Consider the following 26,091-nt stretch of genomic DNA (forward strand, 5'->3'; position numbering starts at 1 on the left):
CTGTGAAAAGAAAAAAAAAAAGTTAATTTTTTTTAACAAAACGGCTGCTTTGTGAACTTTGATGAATGAAAGTGCCCCTGTTTTTAATAGTATTTTTAAAAAATGGGCTTTCATTCACCAAAGTTTACCTTCACTTTAAGATGGCGGGGACAATTGTGGGATGGGGGAGGGAAGAGAGCTGTTTTAGAGGGGTGGGGATGGGAAGAAGGTTAAGGCAGTGCTGGAAAATAATGTTGGCCACACAAAATATTCACACTTTGGACCCAATTTGGACATTTCCACATAGGGATGTACTCACTTTTGTTGCCAACGGTTTAGACATTAATGGCTGTTTTGAGTTATTTTGAGGGGACAGCAAATTTACACTTATACAGGATGTACACTCACTACTTTACATTGTAGCAAAGTGTAATTTCTTCAGTGTTGTCACATGAAAAGATATAATAAAATATTTACAAAAATGTAAGGGTTGTACTCACTTTTGTGAGATACTGTATGTGTGCAAGTTTCTGTCTCCTAAATGTATATGCTGTCTTCTAGATTTATGTCAAATGTGTCGAGCCCTGCACAAGATTGTAATCAACATTTATGATCCTAGATGAGGATTTTGGTCCTTGTCTGTGTGAAGTAACTTTATTTTTTTTCTTTTATAGATTCTAAGCAATATAGTGCTGCTATTGCTTTTACCCTCGCTCTCTTTTCCCACTTGGTAAACCATGTAAATATTAGACTGCAAGCTGAGTTGGAGGAGAATCCTGTTCCTGCTTTCCAGAATGACATCCCAGGTAAGTTTCACCAGCATGTGTCACTTTTACATGTTCTGCTGTTAGATTAAACCTAAGAGCAGCAAAGGTAGAGAAGTAATATGATGGAAAGTGTATTAAGGGGTCATGCTCTCATGTTAGAGGCGTAGTATATAGTAATATATGATAGAATAGTTTCGTTGAATAGAATTCTAAAAAAGGTGGTAAGGATATAGAAGAATTCCTGGAATTTGTGCCTAAGGCTATACTTAGTTATTTTAGCTTATTTTTAAAGAAATATTTGTGTTTTGACTCATTTGCTTTCAAAATGTAACTCATTCATTGACATGTATATTTTGTAATACATATAAAACTGATATTCTAGTGCTAGAACTGTTCGTAATTAGTATGTCTCATTTGCAGATGACCCAGATTTTAAGGAGGTTTCAGATATTATTGAGAAGGAAACAGGGACGACTGAACCGGCAGCAACCTTAAGCCAGGTAAACAAACAGCCAAAGCCAAAGACTGAGCGCAAGAAAAGCCGCAAGTACTCCCGTCTGTCCCGCCTCAGGAGACGGAGACATATAAGGAAGGTAGACGAGAGTGATTTGAGTGAAGGCTTTGATTCTGATTCCAGTCATGGTTCTGGCAAGGGCAGTGATATCTCTGAGAGTGCTTCAGAGAAGAGTGATGAAGAGGGTGCTTTCGACATGGAGACAGATTCGGATATGAATAGCCAGGAGTCCCGTTCTGACCTGGAAGACATGGAGGATGAATCGGGAGAAGAGGCTAAAAGTAACAAAGGATTTAAGGACATCAACAATGAGCGAACAGAGGAACCTGAAATCAAGGCTGAAAACACAAAGATCGAAAGCCAAGACCCTCCAGTCAATGGGCCTGGTTCAGGCAGCAGTGAAACCAGTATAGCCAGCAACCTCCAGGCCATGTCTACACAGATGTTTCAGACCAAACGTTGTTTTCGCTTGGCACCCACTTTCAGCAATGTCTTCGTAAAGCCTGTTTCAGAGCCTGCTGCCCCCACCCCTGAAGAACAAGTGCCATTAGTAAATGGTGATGTGGAGAAACCATCTGCAGTAGAACAAGGTAAGATGCTTCTTTCAAGATATGAGCACAGGAGTGAGGTTTGCTATGGTTAAAGTTAACAAACTCAAAGCATTTTATTTCTCTCATGCAGAGCCAAGGAATTTGAGGGTGTAGGTGTTATAAGAATAAAGGTGTTTAGAGAGTAAAAAATTTGTCTTTTTTCTGGATAGAGCATGGGATTTGCAAGGAAAGCTTGGAAGACCTGCCAGATGCCATTTTTGTAACAGGCTATTGCTATGAATTTCATAGTGCTTCTTTCTCCACCTTGGCGATGAGCAATCAGGGACTCTCACCCATTCACTTTAATAGATTGAATGATAATGCCTCTATAAACTATATTGAATTGAAAGTCTTTTTTTTAAAATAAGACATGGGGCTGCAGGAATACATAGTAAATTTCATTTAAAATATGCATAGACGAAACCTGCATCATTCCAATGTTCTCTTTAAAGCAGATATGCCCAAAAATAGATTGGGATATATTGTTACATCTATAGTGCTGACCAGTAGATTCCAAAATTCCTGTTTTAGCACAGGCATATTCCAGAATTCAGTATGCACACATGAAGATCCGCAAATTAGACATAGACGGAAATTTGTTGGGTATTTGTTTACTAAATGAATGCCTAATATGACCACAGGTAGCGGCATTCAATTCTCAGCAAAATCTGGATTTACACAGGTTTTTTTTGTGTTGCTCTTTGACACTAATAAACCGGGCATATTGACGAAAAAGTGAATTTTTCCCTTAGTATATTGCTAACAACTTCACAAACAAGTACTTCTCAACTGGGCATTTTTTAAATGGATGATGAAAACTTTTCTTTGTTCACCATGAGATTTTATGATTAAAATGGAACACGTGATAAAAAAAATGCTTGGCATTATATTTGAAATGCACTGCATTACAACTTATTTCCTGTAACTGGTGGCTGCCTTACTTGGTCTTGCTTGTTCAGAGCAAATTAAATGTTCAGTATGTCCAGCGTTTTCTTTTATATAGAAACTCTAAACCCACGTTTGTAGTCATTGGGTTGTTTTATACAACTGATATTCATTATGTTTTGTCATTCATAGTTTGATTGTTTCAACAGAAGATGCCTCAGATTCTGAGGAGAGCGTATTGAGCAACAAATCCTGTCGAAATGAGAAGAGCCTACAAGAGAAGCTAGAGATAATCACCTGTGAGGGGTTGCTGGCCAGTGTAAAGGTCTTCTTGGACTGGCTGAGGACCAACACCGACATCATTATCATGTGCGCTCAGGTAGCAGTCTCTCCTGAAAGTTAATGTGACTGTGCCCTTGTGCATGATAAAAAGCTGCTTGTGTTTTTTTTTTTTTTTTATAATTCCATGTTTTGTAAAATGAAAACTGATATTAAAATAAGTATTGTAGAATGTTGTGTAATTAAATTTAATACAAAATCACTCCTTACATGAATTTTTTTTTTTGGAATTGAAATGACTATTCCACTTTACATGCAACCAACTAGTATATTTTGTTCCTATGAGAGAATGGACCCTTTAACATCTTCAGTGTGACTGGGGAGGGTTGTGCGTTTGTACACCTTTTTTAAATATACATTGTGGATTGCAACCCATCCTTTGTGCTCCATATTTCCTTCCATAAGGCAGGGAGAGTCCATGACTTCATTCCTTACTGTTGGGAAATACAATACCTGGCCACCAGGAGGAGGCAGAGACACCCCAGCCAAAGACTTAAATATCCCTCCGACTTCCCCTATCCCCCAGTCATTCTTTGCCTTTCGTCACTATAGGAGGTGGCAGAGAAGTGTCAGAAGATTTGGATAGTCATGTAATGGGTATGTTCCCTTCACAGAAAGGACTGGAGTTTTAAGTAATCATGTCAACCTTAGTGAGAGTATTGATGAAAGTTAGAGTCTGGAGATCCAGACTGCCGACTACCAGCTCCCAGGCAATCAGTGTTGACGAGTTTCACTTCTTGCTGTTACACACTCAAGACTGTCACACTGGAGAGGCAGTACCTGTTCCACAGCATGGATCCTGGAGGTAAGATAGTTTTATATATACATTGCTTTACAGGGTCACAGTGTGGCTCCTTTATGCCTCAATAAGATCAAGGCTTAATATCTCCTTCAGGGAGATTATTTGAACAGCAAGGGGTTATTTATAACTGCTTTCTCCAACATAGGTGTGTCCGGTCCACGGCGTCATCCTTACTTGTGGGATATTCTCTTCCCCAACAGGAAATGGCAAAGAGCCCAGCAAAGCTGGTCACATGATCCCTCCTAGGCTCCGCCTACCCCAGTCATTCTCTTTGCCGTTGTACAGGCAACATCTCCACGGAGATGGCTTAGAGTTTTTTAGTGTTTAACTGTAGTTTTTATTATTCAATCAAGAGTTTGTTATTTTAAAATAGTGCTGGTATGTACTATTTACTCAGAAACAGAAAAGAGATGAAGATTTCTGTTTGTATGAGGAAAATGATTTTAGCACCGTAACTAAAATCCATGGCTGTTCCACACAGGACTGTTGAGAGCAATTAACTTCAGTTGGGGGAACAGTGTGCAGTCTCTTGCTGCTTGAGGTATGACACATTCTAACAAGACGATGTAATGCTGGAAGCTGTCATTTTTCCCTATGGGATCCGGTAAGCCATGTTTATTACGATGGTAAATAAGGGCTTCACAAGGGCTTATTAAGATTGTAGACTTTTCTGGGCTAAATCGATTCAGTTTTAAAACATATTTAGCTTTGAGGAATCATTTTATCTGGGTTTTATTGATATTATAATATCGGCAGGCACTGTATTAGACACCTTATTTCTCTGGGGCTTTCCCAAAGCATAAGCAGAGCCTCATTTTCGCGCCGGTGTGGCGCACTTGTTTTTGAGAGGCATGGCATGCAGTCGCATGTGAGAGGAGCTCTGATACTTAGAAAAGACTTTCTGAAGGCGTCATTTGGTATCGTATTCCCCTTTGGGCTTGGTTGGGTCTCAGCAAAGCAGATACCAGGGACTGTAAAGGGGTTAAAGTGTTAAAACGGCTCCGGTTCCGTTATTTTAAGGGTTAAAGCTTCCAAATTTGGTGTGCAATACTTTTAAGGCTTTAAGACACTGTGGTGAAAATTTGGTGAATTTTGTACAATTCCTTCATGTTTTTTCGCAATTGCAGTAATAAAGTGTGTTCAGTTTAAAATTTAAAGTGACAGTAACGGTTTTATTTTAAAACGTTTTTTGTACTTTATTATCAAGTTTATGCCTGTTTAACATGTCTGAACTACCAGATAGACTGTGTTCTGAATGTGGGGAAGCCAGAATTCCTGTTCATTTAAATAAATGTGATTTATGTGATAATGACAATGATGCCCAAGATGATTCCTCAAGTGAGGGGAGTAAGCATGGTACTGCATCATTCCCTCCTTCGTCTACACGAGTCTTGCCCACTCAGGAGGCCCCTAGTACATCTAGCGCGCCAATACTGCTTACTATGCAACAATTAACGGCTGTAATGGATAATTCTGTCAAAAACATTTTAGCCAAAATGAACCCTTGTCAGCGTAAGCGTGGCTGCTCTGTTTTAGTTACTGAAGAGCATGACGACGCTGATATTAATATCTCTGAAGGGCCCCTAACCCAATCTAAGGGGGCCAGGGAGGTTTTGTCTGAGGGAGAAATTACTGATTCAGGGAACATTTCTCAACAGGCTGAACCTGATGTAATTGCATTTAAATTTAAGTTGGAACATCTCCGCATTCTGCTTAAGGAGGTATTATCCACTCTGGATGATTGTGAAAAGTTGGTCATCCCAGAGAAACTATGTAAAATGGACAAGTTCCTAGAGGTGCCGGAGCTCCCAGAAGCTTTTCCTATACCCAAGCGGGTGGCGGACATTGTTAATAAAGAATGGGAAAGGCCCGGTATTCCTTTCGTCCCTCCCCCCATATTTAAAAAATTGTTTCCTATGGTCGACCCCAGAAAGGACTTATGGCAGACAGTCCCCAAGGTCGAGGGAGCGGTTTCTACTTTAAACAAACGCACCACTATACCCATAGAGGATAGTTGTGCTTTCAAAGATCCTATGGATAAAAAATTAGAAGGTTTGCTTAAAAAGATGTTTGTTCAGCAGGGTTACCTTCTACAACCAATTTCATGCATTGTCCCTGTCACTACAGCCGCATGTTTCTGGTTTGATGAACTGATAAAGGCGCTTTGGTTGAAATCTTGGTCGGCTGACGCGTCTTCCAAGAACAAGCTACTAAACATTCCTTTCAAGGGGAAAACGCTGTTTGGCCCTGACTTGAAAGAGATTATCTCGGATATCACTGGGGGTAAGGGCCACGCCCTTCCTCAGGATCGGCCTTTCAAGGCGAAAAATAGACCCAATTTTCGTCCCTTTCGTAAAAACGGACCAGCCCAAAGTGCTACGTCCTCTAAGCAAGAGGGTAATACTTCTCAAGCCAAGCCAGCTTGGAGACCAATGCAAGGCTGGAACAAGGGAAAGCAGGCCAAGAAGCCTGCCACTGCTACCAAGACAGCATGAAATATTGGCCCCCGATCCGGGACCGGATCTGGTGGGGGGCAGACTCTCTCTCTTCGCTCAGGCTTGGGCAAGAGATGTTCTGGATCCTTGGGCGCTAGAAATAGTCTCCCAGGGTTATCTTCTGGAATTCAAGGGACTTCCCCCAAGGGGGAGGTTCCACAGGTCTCAGTTGTCTTCAGACCACATAAAAAGACAGGCGTTCTTACATTGTGTAGAAGACCTGTTAAAAATGGGAGTGATTCATCCTGTTCCACTAAGAGAACAAGAGATGGGGTTCTACTCCAATCTGTTCATAGTTCCCAAAAAAGAGGGAACGTTCAGACCAATCTTAGATCTCAAGATCTTAAACAAGTTTCTCAAGGTTCCATCTTTCAAGATGGAAACCATTCGAACTATTCTTCCTTCCATCCAGGAGGGTCAATTCATGACCACGGTGGATTTAAAGGATGCGTATCTACATATTCCTATCCACAAGGAACATCATCGGTTCCTAAGGTTTGCATTCCTGGACAAACATTACCAGTTCGTGGCGCTTCCTTTCGGATTAGCCACTGCTCCAAGGATTTTCACAAAGGTACTAGGCTCCCTTCTAGCGGTGCTAAGACCAAGGGGCATTGCAGTAGTACCTTACCTGGACGACATTCTGATTCAAGCGTCGTCCCTTCCTCAAGCAAAGGCTCACACGGACATTGTCCTGGCCTTTCTCAGATCTCACGGCTGGAAAGTGAACGTGGAAAAGAGTTCTCTATCCCCGTCAACAAGGGTTCCCTTCTTGGGAACAATTATAGACTCTTTAGAAATGAGGATCTTTCTAACAGAGGCCAGAAAAACAAAACTTCTAGACTCTTGTCGGATACTTCATTCCGTTCCTCTTCCTTCCATAGCTCAGTGCATGGAAGTGATCGGGTTGATGGTAGCGGCGATGGACATAGTTCCTTTTGCGCGCATTCATCTAAGACCATTACAACTGTGCATGCTCAGTCAGTGGAATGGGGACTATACAGACTTGTCTCCGAAGATACAAGTAAATCAGAGGACCAGAGACTCACTCCGTTGGTGGCTGTCCCTGGACAATCTGTCTCAAGGGATGACGTTCCGCAGACCAGAGTGGGTCATTGTCACGACCGACGCCAGTCTGATGGGCTGGGGCGCGGTCTGGGGATCCCTGAAAGCTCAGGGTCTTTGGTCTCGGGAAGAATCTCTTCTACCGATAAATATTCTGGAACTGAGAGCGATATTCAATGCTCTCAAGGCCTGGCCTCGGCTAGCGAGGACCAAGTTCATACGGTTTCAATCAGACAACATGACAACTGTTGCGTACATCAACCATCAGGGGGGAACAAGGAGTTCCCTAGCGATGGAAGAAGTGACCAAAATCATTCTATGGGCGGAGTCTCACTCCTGCCACCTGTCTGCTATCCACATCCCAGGAGTGGAAAATTGGGAAGCGGATTTTCTGAGTCGTCAGACATTGCATCCGGGGGAGTGGGAACTCCATCCGGAAATCTTTGCCCAGGTCACTCACCTGTGGGGCATTCCAGACATGGATCTGATGGCCTCTCGTCAGAACTTCAAAGTTCCTTGCTACGGGGCCAGATCCAGGGATCCCAAGGCGGCTCTAGTGGATGCACTAGTAGCACCTTGGACCTTCAAACTAGCTTATGTGTTCCCGCCATTTCCTCTCATCCCCAGGCTGGTAGCCAGGATCAATCAGGAGAGGGCGTCGGTGATCTTGATAGCTCCTGCGTGGCCACGCAGGACTTGGTATGCGGATCTGGTGAATATGTCATCGGCTCCACCTTGGAAGCTACCTTTGAGACGAGACCTTCTTGTTCAGGGTCCGTTCGAACATCCGAATCTGGTTTCACTCCAGCTGACTGCTTGGAGATTGAACGCTTGATTTTATCGAAGCGAGGATTCTCAGATTCTGTTATCGATACTCTTGTTCAGGCCAGAAAGCCTGTAACTAGAAAGATTTACCACAAAATTTGGAAAAAATATATCTGTTGGTGTGAATCTAAAGGATTCCCTTGGGACAAGGTTAAGATTCCTAGGATTCTATCCTTCCTTCAAGAAGGATTGGAAAAAGGATTATCTGCTAGTTCCCTGAAGGGACAGATTTCTGCCTTGTCGGTATTACTTCACAAAAAGCTGGCAGCTGTGCCAGATGTTCAAGCCTTTGTTCAGGCTCTGGTTAGAATCAAGCCTGTTTACAAACCTTTGACTCCTCCTTGGAGTCTCAATTTAGTTCTTTCAGTTCTTCAGGGGGTTCCGTTTGAACCCTTACATTCCGTTGATATTAAGTTATTATCTTGGAAAGTTTTGTTTTTAGTTGCGATTTCTTCTGCTAGAAGAGTCTCAGAATTATCTGCTCTGCAGTGTTCTCCTCCTTATCTGGTGTTCCATGCAGATAAGGTGGTTTTACGTACTAAACCTGGTTTTCTTCCAAAAGTTGTTTCTAACAAAAACATTAACCAGGAGATTATCGTACCTTCTCTGTGTCCAAAACCAGTTTCAAAGAAGGAACGTTTGTTGCACAATTTGGATGTTGTTCGCGCTCTAAAATTCTATTTAGATGCTACAAAGGATTTTAGACAAACATCTTCCTTGTTTGTTGTTTATTCAGGTAAAAGGAGAGGTCAAAAAGCAACTTCTACCTCTCTCTCTTTTTGGATTAAAAGCATCATCAGATTGGCTTACGAGACTGCCGGACGGCAGCCTCCCGAAAGAATCACAGCTCATTCCACTAGGGCTGTGGCTTCCACATGGGCCTTCAAGAACGAGGCTTCTGTTGATCAGATATGTCGGGCAGCGACTTGGTCTTCACTGCACACTTTTACCAAATTTTACAAGTTTGATACTTTTGCTTCTTCTGAGGCTATTTTTGGGAGAAAGGTTTTGCAAGCCGTGGTGCCTTCCATTTAGGTGACCTGATTTGCTCCCTCCCTTCATCCGTGTCCTAAAGCTTTGGTATTGGTTCCCACAAGTAAGGATGACGCCGTGGACCGGACACACCTATGTTGGAGAAAACAGAATTTATGTTTACCTGATAAATTTCTTTCTCCAACGGTGTGTCCGGTCCACGGCCCGCCCTGGTTTTTTAATCAGGTCTGATAATTTATTTTCTTTAACTACAGTCACCACGGTACCATATGGTTTCTCCTATGCAAATATTCCTCCTTAACGTCGGTCGAATGACTGGGGTAGGCGGAGCCTAGGAGGGATCATGTGACCAGCTTTGCTGGGCTCTTTGCCATTTCCTGTTGGGGAAGAGAATATCCCACAAGTAAGGATGACGCCGTGGACCGGACACACCGTTGGAGAAAGAAATTTATCAGGTAAACATAAATTCTGTTTTTATGTGAGTATTTGGGCTCATAGACTGTTTCACTTTTGTTTTGCTGTGTTGCACAGCTCATAATCGCTTGGCGTCTTTTTCATAGCAGGGGAAGTCCTGTCCTACGCACTACGTGACCGGGTGCATTCTTTTCGTTTCTTTCATGTAATTAGCAAGAGTCCATGAGCTAGTGACGTATGGGATATACATTCCTACCAGGAGGGGCAAAGTTTCCCAAACCTCAAAATGCCTATAAATACACCCCTCACCACACCCACAAATCAGTTTTACAAACTTTGCCTCCCATGGAGGTTGTGAAGTAAGTTTGTGCTAGATTCTTCGTTGATATGCGCTTCGCAGCAGGCTGGAGCCCGGTTTTCCTCTCAGTGTGCAGTGAATGTCAGAGGGATGTGAAGAGAGTATTGCCTATTTTGAATTCAGATCGACGATATACTCTTATATATACCATTACCTCTACTGATTCTCGTTTCAGTACTGGTTTGGCTTTCTACTACAGGGAGTGCAGAATTATTAGGCAAGTTGTATTTTTGAGTATTAATTTTATTATTGAACAACAACCATGTTCTCAATGAACCCAAAAAACTAATTAATATCAAAGCTGAATAGTTTTGGAAGTAGTTTTTAGTTTGTTTTTAGTTATAGCTATTTTAGGGGGATATCTGTGTGTGCAGGTGACTATTACTGTGCATAATTATTAGGCAACTTAACAAAAAACAAATATATACCCATTTCAATTATTTATTTTTACCAGTGAAACCAATATAACATCTCAACATTCACAAATATACATTTCTGACATTCAAAAACAAAACAAAAACAAATCAGTGACCAATATAGCCACCTTTCTTTGCAAGGACACTCAAAAGCCTGCCATCCATGGATTCTGTCAGTGTTTTGATCTGTTCACCATCAACATTACGTGCAGCAGCAACCACAGCCTCCCAGACACTGTTCAGAGAGGTGTACTGTTTCTCCTGTTAAGTGTAGTCAGTCCACGGGTCATCCATTACTTATGGAATATTTCTCTTCCTAACAGGAAACTGCAAGAGAATTACCCAGCAGAGCTTGCTATATAGCTCCTCCCCTCACCTGTCATACTCAGTCATTCTCTTGCAGCCTAACAGATAGGAAGCTGTGAGAGATCTGTGGTGTTTTTTAACTTAGTTTTATTTCTACAATCAAAAGTTTGTTATTTTTAAATGGCACCGGAGTGTGCTGTTTATTCTCAGGCAGCTTTAGAATAAGAATCTGCCTGGGTTTTTTTCTATGGCCTTAGCAGACGTAACTAAGACCCACTGGCTGTTCTCATCTGAGGAAAAGTGAGGTAACTTCAGAGAAGGGGAATAGCATGCAGGGCCCCCTGCAACAAATAGGTATGTGCAGTAAATTATTTTCTGAGGAATGGAATTGACTGAGAAAATACTGCTGATGCCATTGTAAAGTAAGTTCAGCCTTAAATGCAGCGATAGCGACTGGTATCAGGCTGATGTGTGTGCACTGAATGTATTTTCTAAGGAATGGAATTGACTCTGAAAATACTGTAAATACTGAAATAATGTATGAGCCTTAACTGCAGTAAATGCGACTGGTAGCAGGCTTATTAATAATAATACATAACTTTCAAATGTATGTTTAAAACGTTTACTGGCATGTTAATTGTTTTTTGTGAGGTACTTGGTGATAAAACTTATTGGGGCTTGATTTTTACCACATGGCCATTTTTGTTTTCTGCATAGTAACAGTTTCTGAGCTTCCCCACTGTTGTAATATGAGTGGGAGGGGCCTATTTTAGCGCTTTTTTGCGCAGTAAAAATTCAGTCACAATCTGTCTACTTCATCCTCCATGATCCAGATCGTCTCTAGAGAGCTCAGGGGTCTTCAAAATCCATTTTGAGGGAGGTAATCAGTCACAGTAGTCCTGTGACAGTGTATTTGACTGTGAGAAAAACGTTAATTATATAATTGTTATCCGTTTTTGGGTACTAAGGGGTTAATCATCCATTTGCTGGTGGGTGCAATCCTTTGCTAACTTAATACATTTACTGTGAAAATTTGGTTGCTATAACTATTTTTGTTCATTGTTATTTCAACTGTGTCAGTTTTTCTGTGCTTCTTAAAGGCACAGTAACGTTTTTTATATTGCTTGTAAATTAATTTTGAAAAGTATTTCCAAGCTTGCTAGTCTCATTGCTAGTTTGTTTAAACATGTCTGACTTAGATGAATCTCTTTGTTCACTATGTTTAAAGGCCAACGTGGAGCCCAATAGAAATTTGTGTACCAATTGCATTGATGCTACTTTGAATAAAAGTCAATCTTTACATGTAAAGAAATTATCACCAGACGACGAGGGGGAAGTTATGCCGACTAACTCTCCTCACGTGTCAGTACCTGCGCCTCCCGCTCAGGAGGTGCGTGATTTTGTGGCGCCAAGTACATCAGGGAGGCCCTTACAAATCACTTTGCAAGACATGGCTACTGTTATGACAGAAGTATTATCTAAATTGCCAGATTTAAGAGGCAAGCGCGATGGCTCTGGGTTAAGGATAGAGCGCGCGGATGAGATGAGAGCCATGTCAGATACTGCGTCACAGTTTGCAGAACGTGAGGACGGAGAGCTTCATTCTGTGGGTGACGGATCTGATCCAGGGAGACTGGATTCAGAGATTTCCAATTTTAAATTTAAGCTAGAGAACCTCCGCACATTGCTAGGGGAGGTATTAGCGGCTCTGAATGATTGTAACACGGTTGCAATTCCAGAGAAATTATGTAGGTTGGATAAATACTATGCGGTGCCGGTGTGTACTGACATATTTCCTATACCAAAAAGGCTTACAGAGATTATTAGCAAGGAGTGGGATAGACCTGGTGTGCCTTTTACCCCTCCTCCCATATTTAGGAAAATGTTTCCTATTGACGCCACCACACAAGACTTATGGCAGACGGTCCCTAAGGTGGAGGGAGCAGTTTCTACTTTAGCTAAGCGTACCACTATCCCGGTGGAGGATAGTTGTGCCTTTTCAGATCCAATGGATAAAAAAATTAGAGGGTTACCTTAAGAAAATGTTTGTTCAACAAGGTTTTATTTTACAGCCCCTTGCATGCATTGCGCCTGTCACTGCTGCGGCAGCATTCTGGTTTGAGTCTCTGGAAGAGGCCATTCGCTCAGCTCCATTGGATAAAATAATGAACAAGCTTAAAACACTTAAGCTAGCTAACGCATTTGTTTCTGATGCCGTTGTGCATTTAACCAAACTTACGGCTAAGAACTCCGGATTCGCCATCCAAGCGCGCAGAGCGCTATGGCTTAAATCCTGGTCAGCTGACGTGACTTCTAAATCTAAATTGCTTAATATTCCTTTCAAAGGGCAGACCTTATTCGGGCCCGGCTTGAAAGAAATTATTGCTGACATTACGGGAGGTAAGGGCCATGCTCTACCTCAGGACAGGGCCAAATCAAAGGCCAAACAGTCTAATTTTCGTGCCTTTCGTAACTTCAAGGCAGGAGCAGCATCAACTTCCTCCGCTCCAAAACAGGAAGGAGCTGTTGCTCGTTACAGGCAGGGCTGGAAAGTTAACCAGTCCTGGAACAGGGGCAAGCAGGCCAAGAAACCTGCTGCTGCCCCCAAGACAGCATGAAGAGAGGGCCCCCTATCCGGAAACGGATCTAGTGGGGGGCAGACTTTCTCTCTTCGCCCAGGCTTGGGCAAGAGATGTCCAGGATCCCTGGGCGTTGGAGATCATATCCCAGGGATATCTCCTGGACTTCAAGACTTCTCCTCCACAGGGGAGATTTCATCTTTCAAGGTTATCAGCAAACCAAACAAAGAAAGAGGCGTTTCTACGCTGTGTACAAGACCTCTTACTAATGGGGGTAGTCCACCCAGTTCCGCGGACGGAACACGGGCAGGGATTCTATTCAAATCTATTTGTGGTTCCCAAAAAAGAGGGAACCTTCAGACCAATCTTGGACTTAAAAATCCTAAACAAATTTCTAAGAGTTCCATCATTCAAAATGGAGACTATTCGAACCATCCTTCCCATGATCCAAGAGGGTCAGTACATGACCACGGTGGACCTAAAGGATGCCTACCTTCACATACCGATTCACAAGGACCATTACCGGTATTTGAGATTTGCCTTCCTAGACAGGCATTACCAGTTTGTAGCTCTTCCCTTCGGATTAGCTACGGCTCCAAGAATCTTTACAAAAATTCTAGGATCACTTCTGGCGGTACTAAGACCGCGAGGCATAGCGGTGACTCCGTACCTAGACGACATTCTGATACAAGCGTCAAGTTTTCAAACTGCCAAGTCTCATACAGAGATAGTTCTGGCATTTCTGAGGTCGCATGGGTGGAAGGTGAACGTGGAAAAGAGTTCTCTATTACCACTTACAAGAGTTCCCTTTCTAGGGACTCTTATAGATTCTGTAGAGATGAAAATTTACCTGACAGAGGCCAGGTTATTAAAACTTCTAAATGCTTGCCGTCTCCTTCACTCCATTCCACACCCGTCAGTAGCTCAGTGCATGGAAGTAATCGGCTTAATGGTAGCGGCAATGGACATAGTACCATTTGCGCGCCTGCATCTCAGACCGCTGCAATTGTGCATGCTAAGTCAGTAGAACGGGGATTACTCAGATTTGTCCCCCCTACTAAATCTGGATCAAGAGACCAGAGATTCTCTTCTATGGTGGCTCTCTCGGCCACATCTGTCCAAGGGGATGACCTTTCGCAGGCCAGATTGGACGATTGTAACAACAGACGCCAGCCTTCTAGGCTGGGGAGCAGTCTGGAATTCCCTGAAAGCTCAGGGATTATGGACTCAGGAGGAGAAACTCCTCCCAATAAATATTCTGGAGTTAAGAGCAATCTTCAATGCTCTCCTAGCTTGGCCTCAGTTAGCAACTCTGAGGTTCATCAGATTTCAGTCGGACAACATCACGACTGTGGCTTAAATCAACCATCAAGGGGGAACCAGAAGTTCCCTAGCGATGTTGGAAGTCTCAAAGATAATTCGCTGGGCAGAGTCTAACTCTTGCCACGTGTCAGCGATCTACATCCCAGGCGTGGAGAACAGGGAGGCGGATTTTCTAAGTCGCCAGACTTTTCATCCGGGAGAGTGGGAACTTCATCCGGAGGTCTTTGCTCAACTGGTTCGTCGTTGGGGCAAACCAGATCTGGATCTCATGGCGTCTCGTCAGAACGCCAAGCTTCCTTGTTACGAATCCAGGTCCAGGGACCTGGGAGCGGTGCTGATAGATGCTCTGACAGCCCCTTGGGTCTTCAACATGGCTTATGTGTTTCCACCATTCCCAATGCTTCCTCGTTTGATTGCCAAGATCAAACAGGAGAGAGCTTCGGTGATTCTGATAGCGCCTGCGTGGCCACGCAGGACCTGGTATGCAGACCTAGTGGACATGTCGTCCTGTCCACCGTGGTCTCTGCCTCTGAGACAGGACCTTCTAATTCAGGGTCCTTTCAAACATCCAAATTTAATTTCTCTGAGGCTGACTGCATGGAGATTGAACGCTTGATTCTATCAAAGCGTGGTTTCTCGGAGTCGGTTATTGATACCTTAATACAGGCTAGGAAGCCTGTTACCAGACAAATTTACCATAAAATATGGCGTAAATATTTACATTGGTGCGAATCCAAGAGTTACTCATGGAGTAAGGTTAGGATTCCTAGAATATTGTCCTTTCTACAAGAGGGTTTAGAAAAGGGCTTATCTACTAGTTCGTTAAAGGGACAGATTTCTGCTCTGTCTATTCTTCTACACAAACGTCTGGCTGAAGTTCCAGACGTTCAGGCTTTCTGTCAGGCTTTAACTAGGATTAAGCCTGTGTTTAAGTCTGTTGCTCCGCCGTGGAGCTTAAACTTAGTTCTTAATGTTCTTCAAGGCGTTCCATTTGAACCCCTTCATTCCATTGATATCAAGTTGTTATCTTGGAAAGTTCTGTTTTTGATGGCTATTTCCTCGGCTCGTAGAGTCTCTGAGTTATCTGCCTTACATTGTGATTCTCCTTATCTGATTTTCCATTCAGACAAGGTAGTTCTGCGTACTAAACCTGGGTTCTTACCTAAGGTAGTTACTAACAAGAATATCAATCAAGAGATTGTTGTTCCATCTCTGTGTCCTAACCCTTCTTCAAAGAAGGAACGACTTTTGCATAATCTGGACGTAGTCCGTGCCCTGAAATTCTATTTGCAGGCAACTAAGGATTTTCGTCAAACTTCTTCCCTGTTTGTCGTTTATTCTGGACAGAGGAGAGGTCAAAAGGCTTCGACTACCTCTCTCTCTTTTTGGCTTCGTAGCATAATACGATTAGCCTATGAGACTGCTGGACAGCAGCCTCCTGAAAGGATTACAGCTCATTCTACTAGAGCTGTGGCTTCCACCTGGGCCTTTAAAAATGAGGCCTCTGTTGAACAGATTTGCAAGGCTGCGACTTGGTCTTCGCTTCACACTTTTTCAAAATTTTACAAATTTGACACTTTTGCTTCTTCGGAGGCTGTGTTTGGGAGAAAGGTACTTCAGGCAGTGGTTCCTTCTGTTTAATGTTCCTGCCTTGTCCCTCCCTTCATCCGTGTACTTTAGCTTTGGTATTGGTATTCCATAAGTAATGGATGACCCGTGGACTGACTACACTTAACAGGAGAAAACATAATTTATGCTTACCTGATAAATTCCTTTCTCCTGTAGTGTAGTCAGTCTACGGCCTGCCCTGTTTTTACGGCAGGTCTAAATTTTAATTAAACTCCAGTCACCACTGTACCCTATGGTTCCTCCTTTCTCGTATGCTTGGTCGAATGACTGAGTATGACAGGTGAGGGGAGGAGCTATATAGCAAGCTCTGCTGGGTAATTCTCTTGCAGTTTCCTGTTTGGAAGAGAAATATTCCATAAGTAATGGATGACCCGTGGACTGACTACACTACAGGAGAAAGGAATTTATCAGGTAAGCATAAATTATGTTTTTCCCTCCTTGTAAATTCCACATTTGATGATGGACCCACAGGTTCTCAATGGGGTTCAGATCAGGTGAACAAGGAGGCCATGTCATTAGATTTTCTTCTTTTATACCCTTAGTACTTGGACGCGTGTGATGGAGCATTGTCCTGCATGAAAATCATGTTTTTCTTGAAGGATGCAGACTTCTTCCTGTACCACTGCTTGAAGAAGGTGTCTTCCAGAAACTGGCAGTAGGGACTGGGAGTTGAGCTTGACTCCATCCTCAACCCGAAAAGGCCCCACAAGCTCATCTTTGATGATACCAGCCCAAACCAGTACTCCACCTCCACCTTGCTGGCGTCTGAGTCGGACTGGAGCTCTCTGCCCTTTACCATCCAGCCACGGGCCCATCCATCTGGCCCATCAAGACTCACTCTCATTTCATCAGTCCATAAAACCTTAGAAAAATCAGTCTTGAGATATTTCTTGGCCCAGTCTTGACGTTTCAGCTTGTGTGTCTTGTTCAGTGGTGGTCGTCTTTCAGCCTTTCTTACCTTGGCCATGTCTCTGAGTATTGCACACCTTGTGCTTTTGGGCACTCCAGTGATGTTGCAGCTCTGAAATATGGCCAAACTGGTGGCAAGTGGCATCTTGGCAGCTGCACGCTTGACTTTTCTCAGTTCATGGGCAGTTATTTTGCGCCTTGGTTTTTCCACACGCTTCTTGCGACCCTGTTGACTATTTTGAATGAAACGCTTGATTGTTCGATGATCACGCTTCAGAAGCTTTGCAATTTTAAGAGTGCTGCATCCCTCTGCAAGATATCTCACTATTTTTGACTTTTCTGAGCCTGTCAAGTCCTTCTTTTGACCCATTTTGCCAAAGGAAAGGAAGTTGCCTAATAATTATGCACACCTGATATAGGGTGTTGATGTCATTAGACCACACCCCTTCTCATTACAGAGATGCACTTCACCTAATATGCTTAATTGGTAGTAGGCTTTCGAGCCTATACAGCTTGGAGTAAGACAACATGCATAAAGAGGATGATGTGGTCAAAATACTCATTTGCCTAATAATTCTGCACTCCCGGTACATGTAGATGAGTGTCCTGGGGTAAGTAAGTCTTATTTTTGTGACACTCTAAGCTATGGTTGGGCACTTTTTATATAAAGTTCTAAATATATGTGTTTAAACATTTATTTGCCTTGATTCAGGATGTTCAACATTCCTTATTTCACACAGTCAGTTTCATTATTTGGGATAATGCATTTGAATAATCAATTTTTCTTACCTTTGACTTTTTTTCCTGTGGGCTGTTAGGCTCGCGGGGGCTGAAAATGCTTCATTTTATTGCGTCATTCTTGGCGCTGACTTTTTTGGCGCAAAAATTTTCTTTGTCATTTCCGGCGTCATACGTGTCGCCTGAAGTTGCGTCATTTTTTTTACGTTTTTTGCGCTAAAAATGTCTGCGTCACCGGATGTGGCGTCATTTTTGGCGCTTAAAGCATTTAGGCGCCAAATAATGTGGGCGTCTTTTTTGGCGCTAAAAAATATGGGCGTCATTATTGTCTCCACATTATTTAAGTCTCATTATTTATTTGCTTCTGGTTGCTAGAAGCTTGTTCATTGGCATTTTTTCCCATTCCTGAAACTGTCATTTAAGGAATTTGATCAATTTTGCTTTATATGTTGTTTTTTCTATTACATATTGCAAGATATCTCAGATTGACCCTGAATCAGAAGATACTTCTGGAAAATCGCTGCCTGATGCTGGATCTACCAAAGTTAAGTGTATTTGTTGTAAACTTGTGGTAACCGTTCCTCCGGCTGTTGTTTGTAATGAATGTCATGACAAACTTGTTAATGCAGATAAGATTTCCTTTAGTAATGTTCCATTACCTGTTGCTGTTCAATCAACATCTAATATTCAGGGTGTTCCTGTTAACATAAGAGATTTTGTATCTAAATCTATTAAGAAGGCTATGTCTGTTATTCCTCCTTCTAGTAAACGTAAAAGGTGGTTTAAAACTTCTAATTTTTCAGATGAATTTTTAAATGAACATCATCATTCTGTTTCTGATAATGATTCTTCTGGTTCAGAGGATTCTGTTTCAGAGGTTGATACTGATAAATTTTCATATTTATTTAAAATGGAATTTATTCGTTCTTTGCTTAAAGAAGTCTTAATTGCATTAGAAATAGAGGAATCTGGTCCTCTTGATACTAAATCTAAACGTTTGAATACGGTTTTTAAACCTCCTGTAGTTATTCCAGAGGTTTTTCCCGTCCCTGATGCTATTTCTGAAGTAATTTCCAGGGAATGGAATAATTTGGGTAATTCATTTACTCCTTCTAAACGGTTTAAGCAATTGTATCCTGTGCCATCTGACAGATTAGAGTTTTGGGACAAAATCCCTAAAGTTGATGGGGCTATCTCTACTCTTGCTAAACGTACTGCTATTCCTACGGCAGATAGTACTTCCTTTAAGGATCCTTTAGATAGGAAAATTGAATCCTTTCTAAGAAAAGCTTACTTATGTTCAGGTAATCTTCTTAGACCTGCTATATCTTTGGCGGATGTTGCTGCAGCTTCAACTTTCTGGTTGGAAGCTTTAGCACAACAAGTAACAGATCATAATACTCATAGCATTGTTAATCTTCTTCAACATGCTAATAATTTTATTTGTGATGCCATCTTTGATATCATTAGGGTTGATGTCAGGTATATGTCTTTAGCTATTTTAGCTACAAGAGCTTTATGGTTTAAAACTTGGAATGCTGATATGTCTTCCAAGTCAACTTTGCTTTCCCTTTCTTTCCAGGGTAATAAATAGTTTGGTTCACAGTTGGATTCTATTATTTCAACTGTTACTGGGGGGAAAGGAACTTTTTTACCACAGGATAAAAAATCTAAAGGTAAATTTAGGTCTGCTAATCGTTTTCGTTCCTTTCGTCACAATAAGGAACAAAAGCCTGATCCTTCCCCTTCAGGAGCGGTATCAGTTTGGAAACCATCTCCAGTCTGGAATAAATCCAAGCCTTTTAGAAAGTCAAAGCCAGCTCCCAAGTCCACATGAAGGTGCGGCCCTCATTCCAGCCCAGCTGGTAGGGGGCAGACTACGATTTTTCAAAGAAATTTGGATCAATTCGATTCACAATCTTTGGATTCAGAACATTGTTTCACAAGGGTACAGAATAGGCTTCAAGATAAGGCCTCCTGCAAGAAGATTTTTTCTTTCCCATGTCCCAATAAATCCAGTGAAGGCTCAAGCATTTCTGAAATGTGTTTCAGATCTAGAGTTGGCTGGAGTAATTATGCCAGTTCCATTTCTGGAACAGGGGCTGGGGTTTTACTCAAATCTCTTCATTGTACCAAGGAAGGAGAATTCCTTCAGACCAGTTCTGGATTTAAAAATATTGAATATGTAAGGATACCAATATTCAAAATGGTAACTATAAGGACTATTCTGCCTTTTGTTCAGCAAGGGCATTATATGTCCACAATAGATTTACAAGATGTATATCTGCATATTGCGATTCATCCAGATCACTATCAGTTTCTGAGATTCTCTTTCCTAGACAAGCATTACCAGTTTGTGGCTCTGCCGTTTGGCCTAGCAACAGCTCCAAGGATTTTTACAAAGGTTCTCGGTGCCCTTCTATCTGTAATCAGAGAACAGGGTATTGTGGTATTTCCTTATTTGGACGATATCTTGGTACTTGCTCAGTCTTCACATTTAGCAGAATCTCATGCGAATCGACTTGTATCATTTCTTCGATAACATGGTTGGAGGATCAATTTACCAAAGAGTTTGTTGATTCCTCAGACAAGGGTAACCTTTTTAGGTTTCCAGATAGATTCAGTGTCCATGACTCAGTCTCTGACGGACAAGAGACGTCTGAAATTGGTTTCAGCTTGTCGAAACCTTCAGTCTCAATTATTCCCTTCGGTAGCCTTATGCATGGAAATTCTAGGTCTTATGACTGCTGCATCGGACGCGATCCCCTTTGCTCGTTTTCACATGCGACCTCTTCAGCTCTGTATGCTGAACCAGTGGTGCAGGGATTATACAAAGATATCTCAATTAATATCTTTAAAACAGATTGTACGACACTCTCTGACGTGGTGGACAGACCACCATCGTTTAGTTCAGGGGGCTTCTTTTGTTCTTCCGACCTGGACTGTGATCCCAACAGATGCAAGTCTGACAGGTTGGGGAGCTGTATGGGGGTCTCTGACAGCACAAGGGGTTTGGGAATCTCAGGAGGCGAGATTGCCAATCAACATTTTGGAACTCCGTGCAATTTTCAGAGCTCTTCAGTCGTGGCCTCTTCTAAAGAGAGTCGTTCATTTGTTTCCAGACGGACAATGTCACAACCGTGGCATATGTCAATCATCAAGGAGGGACTCACAGTCCTCTGGCTATGAAAGATGTATCTTGAATACTTGTATGGGCGGAATCCAGCTCCTGTCTAATTTCTGCGGTTCATATCCCAGGTATAGACAATTGGGAAGCGGATTATCTCAGTCGCCAAACGCTACTTCCGGGCGAATGGTCTCTTCACCCAGAGGTATTTCTTCAGATTGTTCAAATGTGGGGACTTCCAGAAATAGATCTGATGGCTTCTCATCTAAACAAGAAACTTCCCAGGTATCTGTCCAGATCCAGGGATCCTCAGGTGGATGCGTTGTCACTTCCTTGGAAGTATCATCCTGCTTATATCTTTCCGCCTCTAGTTCTTCTTCCAAGAGTGATTTCCAAGATTCTAAAGGAGCGTTCGTTTGTTCTGCTGGTGGCTCCAGCATGGCCTCACAGGTTTTGGTATGCGGATCTTGTCCGGATGGCTACTTGCCAACCGTGGACTCTTCCGTTAAGACCAGACCTTCTATCGCAAGGTCCTTTTTTCCATCAGGATCTCAAATCCTTAAATTTGAAGGTATGGAGATTGAAGGCTTGATTCTCAGTCATAGAGGTTTCTCTGACTCCGTAATTAATACTATGTTACAAGCTCGTAAATCTGTATCTAGGAAGATATATTATCGAGTCTGGAAGACTTACATTTCTTGGTGTTCTTCTCATCATTTTTCTTGGCATTCATTTAGAATTCCTAGAATTTTACAGTTTCTTCAGGATGGTTTGGATAAAGGTTTGTCTGCAAGTTCCTTGAAAGGACAAATCTCTGCTTTTTCTGTTCTTTTTCACAGAAAGATTGCTAGTCTTCCTGATATTCATTGTTTTGTACAAGCTTTGGTTCGTATAAAACCTGTTAAGTCAATTTCTCCTCCTTGGAGTTTGAATTTGGTTCTGGGGGCTCTTCAAGCTCCTCCGTTTGAACCTATGCATTCGCTGGATATTAAATTACTTTCTTGGACAGTTTTGTTTCTTTTGGCCATCTCTTCTGCTAGAAGAGTTTCTGAATTATTTGCTCTTTCTTGTGAGTCTCCTTTTCTGATTTTTCATCAGGATAAGGCAGTGTTGCGAACTTCATTTAAATTTTTACCTAAGGTTGTGAATTCTAACAACATTAGTAGAGAAATTGTGGTTCCTTCATTGTGTCCTAATCCTAAGAACTCTAAGGAAAGATCGTTGCATTCTTTGGATGTAGTTAGAGCTTTGAAATATTATGTTGAAGCTACTAAAGATTTCCGAAAGACTTCTAGTCTATTTGTTATCTTTTCTGGTTCTAGGAAAGGTCAGAAGGCTTCTGCCATTTCTTTGGCATCTTGGTTAAAGTCTTTGATTCATCATGCTTATGTTGAGTCGGGTAGAACTCCGCCTCAAAGGATTAGAGCTCATTCGACTAGGTCAGTCTCTACTTCCTGGGCATTTAAGAATGAAGCTTCGGTTGATCAGATTTGCAAAGCAGCAACTTGGTCTTCTTTGCATACTTTTACTAAATTCTACCATTTTGATGTGTTTTCTTCTTCTGAAGCAGTTTTTGGTAGAAAAGTACTTCAGGCAGCTGTTTCAGTTTGATTCTTCTGCTTATAATTTCAGTTTTTTTCATTAAAAGATTTAAACTTTGTTTTGGGTGTGGATTATTTTTCAGCGGAATTGGCTGTCTTTATTTAATCCCTCCCTCTCTAGTGACTCTTGCGTGGAAGATCCACATCTTGGGTATTCATTATCCCATACGTCACTAACGCATGGACTCTTGCTAATTACATGAAGGAAAACATAATTTATGTAAGAACTTACCTAATAAATTCATTTCTTTCATATTAGCAAGAGTCCATGAGGCCCGCCCTTTTTGTGGTGGTTATGATTTTTTTGTATAAAGCACAATTATTCCAATTCCTTATTTTTTTTTTATGCTTACGCACTTTTTTCTTATCACCCCACTTCTTGGCTATTCGTTAAACTGATTTGTGGGTGTGGTGAGGGGTGTATTTATAGGCATTTTGAGGTTTTGGAAACTTTGCCCCTCCTGGTAGGAATGTATATCCCATACGTCACTAGCTCATGGACTCTTGCTAATATGAAAGAAATGAATTTATCAGGTAAGTTCTTACATAAATTATGTTTTTTCCTAGTATCTTGCTGCGAACATCTCTCCTAGGAGAGCGTTTCCTCTGTTAGCTGTCTTGGTCTAGGAGGTGTTCCATTTGCCTAAGCACTATTTTAAAGTCTAAGAAGAGAGACAAGCCTGCTAATACTCATAGCGCTATTAGCCCTTCTGAGCCGTCTACCTCTCAGGAATCTGGATCCCGAGAGATTACTACCCTTTCTACCCTACCCGCTCCACATACAGTTCCCTGCAGCACAACTAATCCTCCATCTGGAGGGGGCTTTTTTCATGCGGACTTTACTGCGCAGTTACCATCGGCGTGCCTTACCTCGCTCTAAGAACGCAAGAGAAAGGTTAAACCTAGTTCTCCTATGAGTCTTCTAAATATTTGTTGGATTTAGCTATTTTGTCCCAGCTATCAGAGGAGGAGTTAACCTCTGTAGCTTTAAAGGGTGAACTTTCTGAGTTGGAGTCTTCAGTTTCTAAACCTCCTTCAGCGGAGGAACCCTCCTTTAGATTTAGAATTGAGCATCTGTTTTTTTTTATTAAAGGAGGTTCTGTCTACGCTAGAGGTTACAGAAGCTACTCTCCCTAAGACCCCTAAAGTAGATAGGGTTCCCTCTGACTTTTCCTGTGCCAGTTAATTTGGCAACATTATTAGTAACGAATGGGAAAGACTCTCCCTGACTCTCAATTAGATTTATGGGGCTCCATCCCTAAGGTGGATGACGCTAATTTCTATGCTGGAAAAGCATACTACTATACCCTTGGAGGATAGTTCCTCTTTCAGAGAGCCTATAGATAAGAAAATGGTATCCTTTCTGAAGAAGATCTTTCAACATACATGGTTTTAATTTCAACCGGTGGCAGCTGTAGCCGCGGTTGCTGGAGCAGCTACCTACTGGTGCAACACTCTTTCAGAGCTCATTGAGGGGGAGACTCCCCTTGAGAATATTCAGGAGAGAATTAAGGCTCTGAGAATTGCTTACTCCTTCATCTGTGATGCGAATATGCAGATTATTCTCCTAAATGCAAAGGCTTTTGACTTTGCGGTCCTAGCCCACTGAGCTCTCTGTTTGAAGTCTTGGTCTGCGGATATGACTTCTAAAACCGGACTTCTTTCTCTTTTTTTCTTTAAAGGGGAAGATTTTTTCAGTCCAGGGCTGGACTTCATTATTTCTACAGTTACCGGAGGGAAGGATGCCTTCCTACCGCAGGACAAGAAAAATAGGCCTAAGGGACGGCAGTTGTCTAATTTTCATTCCTTGCGCTCTGACAAATCACAACGACAGCAATCCTCATCCAAGTCTGAAAAGCCCAAGGGAACTTGGAAGCCGGCTCAGTCCTGGAATAAGTCGAAACAGACTAAGAAGCCTGCCGAGAACAAATCGGCATGAAAGGCGGCTCCCGATCCTGGATCGGATCGAGTAGGGGACAGACTGTCTTTTTTTCAGATGCTTGGTTCCAGGATGTACAGGATCCTTGGGTCCTGGTGGTTGTATCTCAAGGATGCAGGATAGGATTCAAGTCTCATCTGCCCAGGGGCAGATTCCTGCTCTCCAGTCTCTCTACTAGACCAGAAAAGAGTGCTGCCTTCTTTGGTTGCGTACGGGATCTCTCCTCTCTAGGAGTAATTGTCCCGGTACCTACAGCAGAAAGAGGTTTGGGGTTTTATGCAAACCTTTTCAGTGTTCCAAAGAAGGAGGGAACTTTTTGTCCAATTCTGGACCTAAAGTGCCTAAACAAGTTTCTGAGTGTTCCCTCTTTCAAGATGGAGACAATTCGGTCAATCCTTCCTCTGGTTCGTGAAGGACAGTTTATGACCACAATAGACCTGAAGGATGCTTACCTTCACGTTCCGATACACAGGGAACATTTTCAGTTCCTGAGGTTTGCTTTTCTGGACCAGCACTTCCAGTTCATAGCTCTTCCATTTGGCCTAGCTACTGCTCCAAGAATATTTTGGAGGTTCTGGGAGCTCTTCTAGCCGTTGCCAGAACACAAGGTATTGCAGTAGCTCCTTACCTGGACGATATCTTGGTACAGACACCATCTTTTTGTCTAGTGGAAGAACATTTGGAGTCCCTTCTCAATCTTTGAACACATGGATGGAAGATACACTTGGAAAAGAGTTCTCTTCAAGTACAAGGGTGAATTTCCTGGGAACTATAATGGACTCCATATCCATGATAATATTCCTCACAGATCGGAGACGTTGCAAGCCAACTTCTGCATGTCTTGGCCTCCTTGTGGCTCATTATATGGAGGTGATCAGACTCATGGTGTCCTGTATGGACATCATTCCTTTTGCCAGATTCCATCTCAGACCCTTGCAACTATGCATGCTGAGACAATGGAACGGCGACCATTCAGATCTGTTTTAACAGATCGTGCTGGACAACCTGTCAAAAGACTCGCTCTCCTGGTGGCTCTGTCCAGATCTGTCACAAGGCACGTGCTTCTTGAGACCATCCTGGGAGATTGTGACTAGGGACGCAAGCCTTTTTTGGCTGGGGGGCTGTTTGGGGTGCCAAGAAGGCAAAAGGTCTGTGGAATCCTCCCTTCCTATCAATATTTTGTAACTCCGGCAATCTTCAATGCCTTCAAGGCTTGGCCCCTTCTGGGTTCGTCCCAGTTTATCGGATTTCAATCAGACAATAAAACCTTGGTTGCCTACATCAACCATCAGGGGGGAACAAGAAGTTCCTTGGCGATGAGAGAAGTATCTCGGATACTAGAGTGGGTGGAGACTCAGATGTACGTTGCCATCGATCCACATTCCGGCTGTGGACAACTGGGAAGCCGACTTTCTCAGCAGGCAATCCTTTCACCCAGGGGAATGGTCTCTCCACCCGAGGTATTTACAGAGATATGCAGCGAGTGGGGGACGCCGGA

At 42.5% G+C, this 26,091-nt stretch overlaps 1 protein-coding gene across 2 annotated transcripts in view; it reads left to right on the top strand.

The window, feature by feature from the left end:
- The window catches only part of SMG5 (SMG5 nonsense mediated mRNA decay factor), a 200,383-nt gene that overhangs the window by 79,839 nt on the left and 94,453 nt on the right, over window positions 1-26,091 (top strand). For both annotated transcript variants that reach the window (XM_053704596.1, XM_053704602.1), the window contains exons 11-13: window positions 654-785; window positions 1,167-1,850; window positions 2,945-3,114. In XM_053704596.1, coding sequence (XP_053560571.1) covers window positions 654-785; window positions 1,167-1,850; window positions 2,945-3,114 — 986 coding nt within the window. The remainder of the gene's footprint in view (window positions 1-653; window positions 786-1,166; window positions 1,851-2,944; window positions 3,115-26,091) is intronic.

Source organism: Bombina bombina, chromosome 1 (assembly GCF_027579735.1).
Source record: "Bombina bombina isolate aBomBom1 chromosome 1, aBomBom1.pri, whole genome shotgun sequence".
NCBI classification, from domain to species: Eukaryota; Metazoa; Chordata; class Amphibia; order Anura; family Bombinatoridae; genus Bombina; species Bombina bombina.